Source organism: Balaenoptera acutorostrata, chromosome 1 (assembly GCF_949987535.1).
Source record: "Balaenoptera acutorostrata chromosome 1, mBalAcu1.1, whole genome shotgun sequence".
Classification (NCBI taxonomy): Eukaryota; Metazoa; Chordata; class Mammalia; order Artiodactyla; family Balaenopteridae; genus Balaenoptera; species Balaenoptera acutorostrata.
The window spans coordinates 114,744,014-114,757,328 of NC_080064.1; the positions used below are offsets into that span (position 1 = coordinate 114,744,014).

General features: G+C 41.3%; 1 protein-coding gene across 1 annotated transcript in view; it reads left to right on the forward strand.

The window, feature by feature from the left end:
- Positions 1 to 28: 28 nt before the first annotated feature.
- Positions 29 to 13,315, forward strand: part of RHBG (Rh family B glycoprotein) — a 39,851-nt gene continuing 26,564 nt past the window's right edge. The window contains exons 1-4 of the mRNA XM_057545631.1: positions 29 to 180; positions 5,269 to 5,391; positions 6,341 to 6,382; positions 11,834 to 11,885. Of these exons, the coding sequence (XP_057401614.1) occupies positions 11,854 to 11,885 (32 nt within the window). The 5' untranslated portion in view covers positions 29 to 180; positions 5,269 to 5,391; positions 6,341 to 6,382; positions 11,834 to 11,853. The remainder of the gene's footprint in view (positions 181 to 5,268; positions 5,392 to 6,340; positions 6,383 to 11,833; positions 11,886 to 13,315) is intronic.

A 13,315-nucleotide genomic window follows, 5' to 3' on the forward strand; every position in this document is an offset into this window, starting at 1 on the left:
AGGGAAAGCTAGATAGAGAGGGCACAGACGCTTGCGCAATAGGGTGGCCGCTCCCGGCCGCGTGCAGCGCGAACCTCCGCGCAAGCGCCAAGGCTCGGGCAGTTGGCCGGCATGCCACTGCGCATGTGTAGCAACTACAAGGGTGGTTGCTGGGGTTGAGGCTTTCGATTAACACCGCAGGTGAGGTCCTTAAACTCTTGCGTCTCAGCTCCTCTCGGGTCCCGAAGGTCAAGAAAGGCGTGACAGTTTCCACGCTTTCGTTCCAGCCTTAGCAACCGGGAGGGATAGAGGGGCGGGGCTTAAACCGGCAGTTGCGGAAAGACCTGGCCGGTTTGATGCGGGGTGAAGTGGGAGTTGTAGTCCGATCGGACTGGGCTGGGCGGTAACTGTTCTTCCGGGCACGCTGGGAATTGTGGTTTATTGTTTCTGACTCGTTGCTGTGCGTGGACCTTTACCTTCTTAGGCAAATGTGTTCTGCTGAGGCTGTGAGCGGTACCGGAGGGTGATGGCTTACTTTTTCCCCGAGTCATCCTATCTAAAACACTTTTTCAAGTGTTCCCTGTAGTGCTCTCAGATTTTCTTTCTCCACGCCCATTCCCTCCTCTGCCCTCCTCATCTCCCGGTGCATTAGAGATGTTGGGGAGCCAGAGTTTTTAAATTACCTTACAAGACAGGAAAAGGACGGATATTACAGAAATTAAAACGATGAGAGAACACAGAATATTTGCCCGTTCATAGGAGACTCTTAAGGTTTGGGCATGGTTACAGTACTATTTTGTCCAGGAAAAAAGGCTGCAGTACTACTAGAAACATGTTTTCCAAACTAATGAAAGGGCTGTGAGACCAAGATCAATTCAAGAACAATTACTTGAGAAGTGGATGGATCTAGAGACTGTCATACAGAGTGAAGTAAGTCAGAAAGAGAAAAACAAATATCGTATATTAATGCATGTATGTGGAACCTAGAAAAATGGTACAGATGAGCCAGTTTGCAGGGCAGAAGTTGAGACACAGATGTAGAGAATGGACATATGGACACCAAGGGGGGAAAACTGCGATGAGGTGGGGATGGTGGTGTGCTGATTTGGGCGATTGGGATTGACATGTATACACTGATGTGTATAAAACTGATGCCTAATAAGAACCTGCAGTATAAAAAAACAAACAAAACAACTAATACTAAACTTTCATTGGGTTATTTGTATGGAAATATATTAATATAAATGTTTCAGACATTACATGAAATTTCTAAAAATCTTATATTTGTATTTGTATGGAAATATGTATGGAAATATGTTAATATAAATGTTTCAGACATTACATGAAATTTCTAAAAATCTTATATTTGTATTTGTATGGAAATATGTATGGAAATATGTTAATATAAATGTTTCAGACATTACATGAAATTTCTAAAAATCTTATATTTGTATTTGTATGGAAATATGTATGGAAATATGTTAATATAAATGTTTCAGACATTACATGAAATTTCTAAAAATCTTATATTTGTATTTGTATGGAAATATGTATGGAAATATGTTAATATAAATGTTTCAGACATTACATGAAATTTCTAAAAATCTTATATTTGTATTTGTATGGAAATATGTATGGAAATATGTTAATATAAATGTTTCAGACACTAAAAAAAAAAGAAAAAAAAAAAAAAAAAAGAACAATTACTTATATTTGGACACGAGATAGAACAGTACACTCACCAAATTGGAACAGCCTGAGCTCTGCTGGGGAGAACTTATGAAGTTGTTAATAGTGAAATAATAGCATGGGTTGTCGGTGGTCATGTGATTCTTTCCCAGGCACCACACCCGTTGGTGTTCAGATGGAGCAGAATTCTAGTCATCCTACTAACAGAAGAGGTGTGTGTCAGAGGCCCTGCTTTTTCTCCCTTAAAACCAGGCCTCCTTAATTGCTCAGCTTTTGGGAAAATGAAGCTAGTTGTATGTATGTTTTTTCCTGTTACTTATTTAATTGGAAAGTATTTGTATTTGCTCTGCATTTCCCACTAAATGGGAACATTCCTGTATTCCCAGTGGCTAGAACTGAATCTGTTAAATAATAGATGCTCAATAATTTTTTAAATATATTTTAATAAATTTTTAAATTTATTTTTGGCTACTTTGGGTCTTAATTGCTGCAGACAGGCTTTCTCTAGTTGGTGGTGAGCGGCGGCTGCTCTTCGTTGCCGTGCGCGGGCTTCTCATTGACGTGGCTTCTCTTGTTGTGGAGCAGGGACTCTAGGCACGCGGGCTTCAGTAGTTGTGGCACATGAGCTCTAGAGCGCAGGCTCAGTAGTTGTGGCGCACGGGCTTAGCTGCTCTGCGGCATGTGGGATCTTCCCCGACCAGGGCTTGAGCCTGTGTCCCCTGCATTGGCAGGCGGATTCTTAACCACTGTGCCAACAGGAAAGTCCCAGATGCTCAATAATTATATGTTGAATGAATATATTAATTATTACTTTGTATCTCCTCTTAATACTTAGAACAGAAGACATATTGTTGGCTAGAGTGAACAGATACTCAGACTGAGTGGGACAGTCCCACTGGTGGCCAGGGAAGTGCCTGAGACCATCTGACTCCAGAGGCTATTCACCTAACTGTTAGGTGGGGTAGATTACTTTATCTGAGAGGCCTGCTCTGTCATAACTTGAACATAAATGAACTAGCTCTTTTCACAGATTATATTGTGCAGTGGTAAGGAGCATGACTTTGGAGTCTGTAGGCCTGGATTTGATTCCGCCATTGCCACATACTAATTGTGGAATCTTGAGCAAATTTCCTAACTTAAGTTTTCTCAAAAAAATGTGGATAAAGCTACCTACTTCATAGGGTCATTATGAGAAATGTATAAGATACTGTATGTAAATCACCTTTTATTATTTTCTCTGTTCTGCTTCCTTTGGCTGCTCCCCAACCTCATCCTCTATTATACATTGTCTAGTCAGAAATATGGTTCCTTTAGTGTGGATTGTGTGTAACATACTCTTCAAACCTTACAGTTCAGTAGAAAATGCATCCTCATACACCTAGGAAGGGCCCAAATGAGAAGTGCATTTGCATGGAAGTTCACAAATTTTTCAAATGGTGAGAAGAATCTTGAGGCCTGAGTTTCACCTTCTAGCTCCTTACCATGCTGAGTGAGCCATCAAATGAGATGATGACTCTGGAGCAGGAGCGAGGAGAAGATGGAAGACCTACAGTAGGGCTCAGAAAAATCCACAAACCCAGGGCAAAAAAATGGATTTCCCTCACCAAGAGTAACTGATGGTGCTTGATCACTTAATGACTGTCTAAACTGCAATACTGTCAGTTCCATGAAAATAGCAACCATGTCTGTTTAGCTCACTGTGGTATCTTCAGTGGCTGATACATGCAAGCACTTAACTGTCTCTTATGTGTATGAATGAATGAATTCAATTTTTTATCCTTTTTTGATCTCATTATGATAGTGAATAATGGATTCCCCACTGTCTCAACCCCTTTAATTCTTTCATAGAACCAGCTGCTCTGCCTTTCCATCCATTGCTTCCCCGGCTACTTTGCCACTTCCTTTTCATCTTCCAAACTCCTGAGGAGGAGTTCCCCAAAGGTCCAGTTTTCTCTCACAGTTTTTGACCTTGGAGAACTAATGTATTTTTGCAGTTCCTTCATCACCTCTTTGTGACTGGCCTGGCAGTTTGACCTTTCACCTGAGCTCAGTGCCTTCTCTCTGGCTGTTTTTCTAGGCATTTCTATTTGGACTGTCTTGTCTCACCTCAGATCCAATATGTCCAAAATGTGATTTATGTTAATATGACATTACCCCAACTCAGATTCCCTTGAGTGAGAAAGGAAATTCAGAGGCTTGTGCAATTGGGAGGTTGCTGAGGTAGTCAGAGAATAGGAAGAAGAGCTACCAGTACCACAGGGACTGGAACTGGGGATTCAGTGCCTGTAGCTATCTGCCCATCTCTCCATCTTTCTCCTGCACTCTCTCCTCTCTAATCTCTTGCTTGTATCTGCTTCTCATAGCATGCTAGCCAAACTCAGTAGCTTTCATTGACCCCAAATTTACATCTTCCCAGCACAGCAAATCAGAGGAAAGCAGGCTTTGACACAGAATCTATATATCAATCCCAAGGAATGACTGGCCCAGTTTGCCTCATGTGCTTATCCCTTCAATCAGTCAAAGTTGCCAAGGGAGATAGGAAAACATGATTGCCCTGAATTGGGTCACATGCCTTTTCCCGTTGGACTATGGAGAGGCGCCTGATGTATGTATGACCTGGAATCTGGGGAAAGAGTAGTTTTCCAGAGCAAGCGTTGCTCAGTAGACAGAAATAACATATGTCTCCTATAGGACTCATGGTTTTCTCCCTACAAATCAAATTTTCCTTCTAACGTAACTATTTTTGCCGAAGGTAATCTGTTTTCCCCTTTGAGAACTTCCATGTCCAACCCATTTTAATCCCAATGGATTAATTAAAGTAAAAATTTTATCATATTTTCTAATCCTAAAAGGCTCAGTGACTTTCTGAGAAAGTCTCAGATTTACTATTGGAAAGAGTCTTCCATGACCCATCCTGCTTTCCCACTCTCCACCCTCTAATTCTGGCCACTTTCTTAGGGCTCCTCATCCTTCTAGCCATATTCTTGCTTCCTTGCCTTTGCTCATGCCATCCTTTTTTTCTCCCACTTGAAATATCTTTTCCATTTATCCAAAGCTTCCTGTTTTCAAGGTCCAATAAATATCCTCCACCTGCCTGGAGTCTTCTTTGACTGTTGTACTCATATTGATATCTTACCCCATTTCAAAAACATTCATTTTTACATTTATTCACATCTTAGTATAACTAAAAGATAAAAGGACTTACTTTCACCCGAGGCTGTCAGACTCATTGTTTATGTCCTGTGTTGTTATATCACTATTTCACCAGTGTCTGATTCGTCTCCCTAAGTAGGTATTAAACACCTAAGAAACCATGTCTTAGATGTCTTGTGTATGCCCTAACATTCAGCACAGTAGTCAGCATGTAGCACAGATCAATAAGAACTTGCAGAATATAAGCAAATTAGATTTTAGCTTATCCCAACCCTGCTTGGTTTCCCTTAGTCCCACTATGGTTTCTCTTTTGTCTTATATAACTTTCTTTGAAGATATTCAGGCCAGGATCTCAGCACTTGCATTCATAGACCAGACGCAGGGATCTAATTAGGCTGTCCCTTGTCGGAATGAACTCTGACTTAGTTGCCTCTGATTTTGTTCCAGCCAAAGAGGAAGGTAATGCTGTGCCTCTTTGTTGAGCCAAACCCACCCCCAGCTTTATTAATCTTCAAGCAAGTTCCCCACCAGCCACTTGCCTGAAAATCCCGGCAACAAAGCTGTCCTCAGGTAAGGAAGGATGCAGGGTGGATTTCCCAAATGGACTCAGCAGGGGGAAAGGTTATATGGAGGAGGTGGCTGGAGCTGGCTGAAAATTTTATTGCTTGCTAGTAATGTTAGTTGAAAAGTGGCCAGGGAAGGAAATAATAACAGTTAGCTCAGTTTCTTTGCATTTCAGTTATTTATCCTCCCATGGCGAAATCAGTGGGTATTTAGCATACCTGTGGGAAGCCAAACAGCACACTAGACAGTCATGAGTCCTGTTTTTGAGGACCTCAGAGTTTAACAAAGAAGTCAAGACCAATAAATACACAAACAATGGATAAATAACTACCAAGGTTAACTAAGAGCTGGATGCAGATAATGTAGTTGAAAACATTAGAAAAAGAATTGATTTCAGCGAGACTGGTCAAAGTTAGACAACAGGAAGAACTTCGGGTCACTGCTGATGACCTTACTATGTCAGGTAAGAAGAATGCTGAGGCATCCCCTGAGCTCTTGAAAGGGAAGTTAGGCCTCACTCTCAGACCATTTCATTCACTCATCAAATATTTGTTGAACACTTACGCGCCAGGTACTGTTCTAGGTGCCGGGGACACGCTAGTGAACAAATCAGACAAAAATCTATGCCTTCCTGGAGCTTACATTCTAGAAGGGGGATTACATAACTAGCTACAATTAAAAACAATTACGTAACTAATTACAAAATATGCCAAATAATCATAAGTACTAAGGGAAAAATAAAGCAAGAGAGTGGCTAATAAGTTCCAGTGGATTGGTTTCAAATAGGGGGGCCAGGTAGGCTTCATGGAGAAGGTGACAGCTGAGCACAGCTGCATCTGGGTTGAGTTGTGCCCAGAAAGATTAGAGCGGTCATCTTATTAGAGCCTTTCCCACCTCAGTACAATTATAAAATCTCTCTTTTGTCTCCTTTGCACCTCCATTGCTCTTCCTTCAGGAATTGACCACAAGCCCAAGGAATGCCTAGGACTCCTAGAATGTATGTATGCCAGTCTCCAGCTTGAGACCCAGCTTGCCCAACAACAGATGGCTATTTTTGAAAATTTACAAGCATCCATGACACAACTGGCTCCTGGGAGAGAAAGCCAGAACTCTTCTCTCCCAACCTTATCTTGCAATCTGTTGTTAAATCACCTGCCCCAATTCAGTAAATGAATTGTGGAACAAAGTTATTGTGTATGTTTTCCCTACTCTCTTCCCAGTAAACCCTTGGTGGAATCTGGGCATATATATTCTACAAGTAGTTGGTTAGTTCACAAGTTCATAGTAAGTGCTCATTGAGTGCAAAGCACTATACAAGGCACGTGGGGATACATATTACAGAAGAGAGAGTTTTGGGGGATTTACTATCTAACGAGGCAAATAAGAAAAAAAATTCATTGTAAAATTTAGTGGTACTCTGAGGGGGAATGGAAGTTCGGAGATAGAGGTTAGTAGGATACTGGACCAATCGTGGAATCTTGCTGGAGGAAGTGGTGCCACTTGATGAAGGAGCTGCGTTGGATGACATGGACAGATGAAGTAAGGTAGTTGCATGTCAGTTGGGAAGCTTGGACAAAGACCTAGAGGTAGGAGAATAAGTCATCAAAAATTAGGATAAGAGGGTTTTTTATGCCCAGAGTATAGGATATGAGTCACAATGTAGAGCAGCTGAGAACAGACAGAGCAGCTTTCCCTGGGGAATTATTCCGGTAACAACTGTTAGAAGCTCTGATTTTCATTCTTTTTTTAAAAAATTTATTTTATTTATTTATTTATTTTTGGCTGCGTTGGGTCTTTGTTGCTGCATACGGGCTTTCTCTAGTTGCGGTGAACAGGGGCTACTCTTTGTTGCGGTGCACGGTCTTCTCATTGCAGTGGCTTCTCTTGTTGCAGAGCACGGGCTCTAGGTGCGTGGGCTTTAGTAGTTGTGGCTCGCGGGCTCTAGAGCGCAGGCTCAGTAGCTGTTGCACACGGGCTTAGGTGCTCCATGGCATGTGGGATATTCCCGGACCAGGGCTTGAACCCGTGTCCCCTGCATTGGCAGGCAGATTCTTAATCACTGTGCCACCAGGGAAGTCCCAGCTCTGATTTTATTTGAAGCACTAGAGAGCAATTGGAGGCTTTCAAATAGCAGCAAGGCACATATAATGGGTAGAACATTTTGGGGTGAAGGGAGAATGGAAGTGGAGAGGCCTGCACTAATTAATAATAGTAATCTGATACAAAACTACCAGGATCTGGATAAAGGGTTTAGAAGTAAAGACAGGCAATGGGTAAATCTGAGCTAAATTACAGAGAAGGACTAGTCTTGAGCTTGAAACACCAAGAGACTGCATCCTGAAATTTCTAAGTTGGGAAGTCAGTTTAGCTTTAATGAGGATTCAAGTCCAGCCATAAGTTTTCAGTGTTTGAGAAGGGGACACCTGAGTTTGGCTTAGCCATTTGAGATACATTAGTCACCACTTTCTTTTACAAATATGTTGGCAAATTATTCTTGAGATTGAGACTGGGTCCTTTTTCCAGAGGTTTATTTTCCCGTGGAATGTGGAGAAGATGAAAGGAGAGTTAGGCTTGAAAACAGAGATGAGGAGGAAGTGAGAAAGCAGTGATTGAGAAGAGGACTTCACATTGGCTTCAACTCTTTGAAGGGTTTTTCAGAGAGACTTCTTTATTCTGTATAATTAAAGAGGACTGAGCAGGAATAAGGCTGAAATGAAGCTTGAGGAATTGGGGTTGGGCATTGAAAAAATTCTGATTAAGCTATTATCCATGGAGAAAGAGAAAGAAATAATTTAAATAATTTTACAAAGATATTTGTGGATAAGTTTAGACCAAACTGCTTGGAAAAAGGAAGGATAAGTTATGTCTGGAAGTATGTTTATTTCATCATCTCATCCTCATCAAAATGCAATTTTTTTGAACAATTTTTTTTCATTTTTTTAACTTTTTTTTCATTTTTTAACATTTTTTTCATTTTTATTTTATTTTTTTTGACATTTTTTTTTTCATTTTTATTTTTATTTATTTATTTTTTGGCCATGTTGGGTCTTCGTTGCTGCGTGCGGGCTTTCTCTAGTTGTGGCAAGCAGGGGCTACTCTTCGTTGTGGTGTGCGGGCTTCTCATTGCATTGGCTTCTCTTGTTGCGGAGCACAGGCTCTAGGCACATGGCCTTCAGTAGTTGCAGCATGTGGGCTCAGTAGTTGCAGCACGCAGGCTCTAGGGCGCTCAGGCCTCAGTAGTTGTGGCTCACAGGCCCTAGAGCACAGGCTCAGAAGTTGTGGTGCATGGGCTTAGTTGTTCTGTGGCATGTGGGATCTTCCCGGACCAGGGCTCGAACCCGTGTACCCTGAAGAGGCAGGTGGATTCTTAACCACTGCGCCACCAGGGGAGTCCCCAGAATGCAATTTTTGAATAAAGTCTGAATGGGGTCCCCTCTTCCCTTAGCCAGTGATCTCTCCATTCACACTTAAAATTTAAGAGTCATGCTCCCACTAGAATGGCTGTCATCAAGAAGAAAAAAGACAACAGTTGCTGGTGAGGATGTGGTGACAAGGGAACCCTTATATCCTGTTGGTGGGAATGTAAATTGGTCCAGCCACTATGGAAAACAATATGGAGATTCCTCAAAAAGTTAAAAATATATCTGCCATATGATCCAGCATTCTACTACTGGGTATATACCCAAAGGAAATGAAAACAGTATTTCGAAGAGGTAAATGCACTTCCATGTTTATTGCAGTATTTGCAATAGCCAAGGTATGGAAACAACCTAAATGCCCATCAGAGGATGAATGGATAAAAACGATGTGGTATGTATACACAATGGAGTATTATTCAGCCATGAGAAAAGAGGATATCCTGCCATTTGTGACAACATGGATAGACCTTGAGCACATTATGCTAAGTGAGATAAGTCAGATAGAGAAAGACAAGTACTGTATGATATCACTTATATGTGGAATCTAAAAAAGTCAAACAAAAAAGAAAAGCAAAGTAAAATGGTAGTTTTCAGGGGATGGGGGTGGGGGGATAAAAAAGTAATGTTGTTTAAGGGTACAAACTTGCAACAAGTAGTAAATAAGCCACAGTCTTTTTTTTTTTTTATAAATTTATTTATTTTATTTATTTATTTTTGGCTGTGTTGGGTCTTTGTTGCTGCGCGCGGGGCTTTCTCTAGCTGCGGTGAGCGGAGGCCACTCTTTGTTGCAGTGCGCGGGCCTCTCACTGTGGTGGCTTCTCTCGTTGCGGAGCACAGGCTCCAGGCACGCGGGCTTCAGTAGTTGTGGCACGTGGGCTCAGTAGTTGTAAGCCATAGTCTTAATGCACCATATAATGAATTTAGAAAACAATATTGTACTATAATTATGTAATGTGGTAAGTATCACTACAACAGCAATTATATTACAAAATATAAATATATCAAAATAACACATTGTACACATTAAATATACGCAATGTTATTTGTCAAATATATTCAATAAAAAAATTTATAGTCACGCTTAATGAAAACATATTCCATGTTCATGGATAGGAAGACTCAACCTTTTTCTTTTTTTTTTGGTCCGCACTGCCCAGCATGCAGGATCTTAGTTCCCTGACCAGGGATGGAACCCACGCCCCCTGCAGTGGAAGCACGGATTCTTAACCACTGGACTGCCAGGGAAGTCCCAAGGAAGACTCAATCTTGTAAAGATGTCGGTTCTTCCTGCCACTGCAATGAGAAGCCTGCGCACCGCAATGAAGAGTGGCTCCCTCTCGCCGCAACTAGAGAAAGCCCGTGCGCAGCAACAAAGAGCCAACACAGCCAAAAAGAAAAAGAAAAAAACGACAAATTGTACTGCCAGGGATAAAGAGGAACATTTCATAATGATAGATAGGTTAGGATAAAATGTTATATTCAAGCAATGGAGTGCTACTTAGCAATAAAAAGGAACAAACTACTGATACATTCAACAACATGAATGAATCTCAAAAACATTACATTAAGTGATAGGCATCTTGCAGAAAAGAGCACACATTGTACCATTCCATTTATTTGAAGCTCTAGAACACACAATATTAATATATGATGGAAAAAAACTAAAAACAACAGTTGCCTCTGGGGATGAAGTGGGAATGAGAATTGACTGGGAAGGGGCAGAGGGAACTTTCTGGTTGATGGCTCTATATTTTGATATAGGGTTTGGGTTACATAAAAGTATGCATTTGTCAAAACTCATCAAATGGTACACTTAAGATATGTGCGTTTCATCGGATGTAAATTTTACCTTAAGAAGAAACTGTAGGGGCTTCCCTGGTGGTGCAATGGTTGAGAATCCGCCTGCCAGTGCAGGGGACACGGGTTCGAGCCCTGGTCTGGGAAGATCCCACATGCTGCGGAGCAACTGGGCCTGTGAGCCACAACTACTGAGCCTGCGCGTCTGGAGCCTGTGCTCTGCAACAAGAGAGGCCGCGATAGTGAGAGGCCCGCGCACCGCGATGAAGAGTGGTCCCCGCTTGCCGCAACTAGAGAAAGCCCTCGCACAGAAACGAAGACCCAACACAGCCAAAAATAAATAAATAAATTAATTAATTTAAAAAAAAGAAACTGTAAACAAATATTGACCTCTAGTTAATGATATGCATACAGAAGGTTTAGGGGTGAAGTATACTGATGTCTGCAACTCACTCTGAAATGCATCAAAAAAAAAAAATAGATGGAAAGATGGATAGATAATTACGTGACAAATAGAATAAAATGTTATGGTTGAGTTTAGGTATTGGTTATCCATGAGTTTTCACTGGAAAAATTTCAACTATAATATATGTTTGAATATTTTCATAATAAAATGTTGAAAATAAGGGTCCTCATGTTTAGAGATACATACAGAAACATATACAGATGATGTCTGTGGTTTGCCTCGAAAGAACCTTGGTAGAGGGGGCTGGGTTGGGGTGTGGATGAAATAAAATTGATCATAGGTGGTTAATTGTCTTATCTGGGTGATAGGTACTTGAGACTCCAGGATAAATTCATCAATGGAATTGTTTTAAAAATGAGGTGTTTTACAGCATGACTGCATTCTTCGTGATGAGATAATCCTAAAAATGATAACATTTGTTTTTCCTTTTTTCTTCATTCATTCATTTACTGGGTGCCTCTCATGTGGCAGGCACTGATCTTGGAGCTGGGGATAGAGCAGTGGACAGAACAAAGTCTCCATCTCATGGAGTTTTCATTTTAGTGCAGGGAGACTGACAGTAAGAAAACAAGTAAATACATAGTTATGTTGGATGACAATAAGAACTATTAAAATATAGTGTAGTACACAGTTCTGCAAATGGGGCCAGGGACTCCTGAGTGTTCCTAAAACCCTTTTAGGGGATCCTTGAGGTCAAGACAATTTTTGTAGTAAGTAATACTAAGACATTATTTGCCTTCATTCTCATTCTCTCATGTGTATACAGTGGGGTTTTCCAGAGGCTACATGGATGTGACATCACAACAGATTGGACACAGGTATGAGAATCCAGTTATTTTTCTATTAAGCCAGACATTAAAGAGATTTGTAAAAATGTAAATAGTGCTCTCGCTAATTTTGTTTTGGATATTATAGTTATTTTTATTAAAAATATTTGTTAACATGAGGTTGCTATTGTTTTTAAATGAATACATGAATATTTTTAAATGTTCTAATTTCTAACAAAGTAAATATAGAGAGATACAACCCATATAAACAAAAGCTGTTTGGGGTCCTCAATTTTTAAGAGTGTAAAGGGGTCCTGAAACCAACACTGTGAAAACCCTTGGTGTAGTGTAATGGGGGGAAGGGGGAGATTGTGGGAGGTAAGGGAAGCCTTACTGAGAAAGTAGCATTTGAGCGGAGACCTGAAGGTAGAGAGGGAATGAGCCATATAGGAGTAGAACATTCCAGACCAAGGGAACAGAAAGTGCAAAGGCCATGAGGCGTGCCTGGAATTCTGGAAGAACAAACAGGTCAAGATATTTGCAATGGCATGACTGCAAGGAAGAGTGGAAGGAGGTGAGATCAGACAGGTGATGAGAATCCCAGTTGATGTGTAGGGCATTGCAGGATATTTTAAGGACTTTGGCTTTTTTTTTTTAAATTTTTATTTATTTATTTATTTTTGGCTGCGTTGGGTCTTCGTTGATGCGCACAGGCTTTCTCTAGTGGCAGCGAGCGGGGACTACTGTTCGTTGCGGTGCGCGGGCTTCTCATTGCAGTGGCTTCTGTTGTTGTGGAGCACAGACTCTAGGCGCTCGGGCTTCAGTAGTTGTGGCGCAAGGGCTTCAGTAGTTGTGGCACGTGGGCTCTAGAGCACAGGCTCAGTAGTTGTGGCGCACGGGCTTAGTTGCTCCGCGGCATGTGGGATCTTCCCGGACCAGGGATCGAACCTGTGTCCCCTGCATTGGCAGGCAGATTCTTATCCACTGCACCACCAGGGAAGCCCAGGACTTTGGCTTTTACTCTGAGTGAAATGGGAAACCATTGGAGGATTGTGAAGAGTCATGTGATCAGAAATACATTTATTTTGACAGGGTGACTCTAGCTCCTGTGTTGAGAATAGATTGTATAGAGGCAAGGGAGGAGGAGGAGGTTATTTTAATAATCCGAGCAAGAGGTGAAGGCGGCTTGGACCAGGGTCGTAGCTATGGAGGTGGTGAAAAACGTTTAGAGTCTGAATATATTTTGAAGGTATAGGTCTCAGGATTTGGTGATGGATGGGTACGATGTATGAGAGAAAGAGAAGTCAAGGATGACGGTAGATTTTTTTTTTTTTTGCTTTTTTTTTTTTAATAGCTACTTTATTTATTTATTTATCTTTTTTTTTTTATTTTTGGCTGTGTTGGGTCTTCGGTTCGTGCGAGGGCTTTCTCTGGTTACGGCAAGTGGGGGCCACTCTTCATCGCGGCGCGGGGACCGCTCT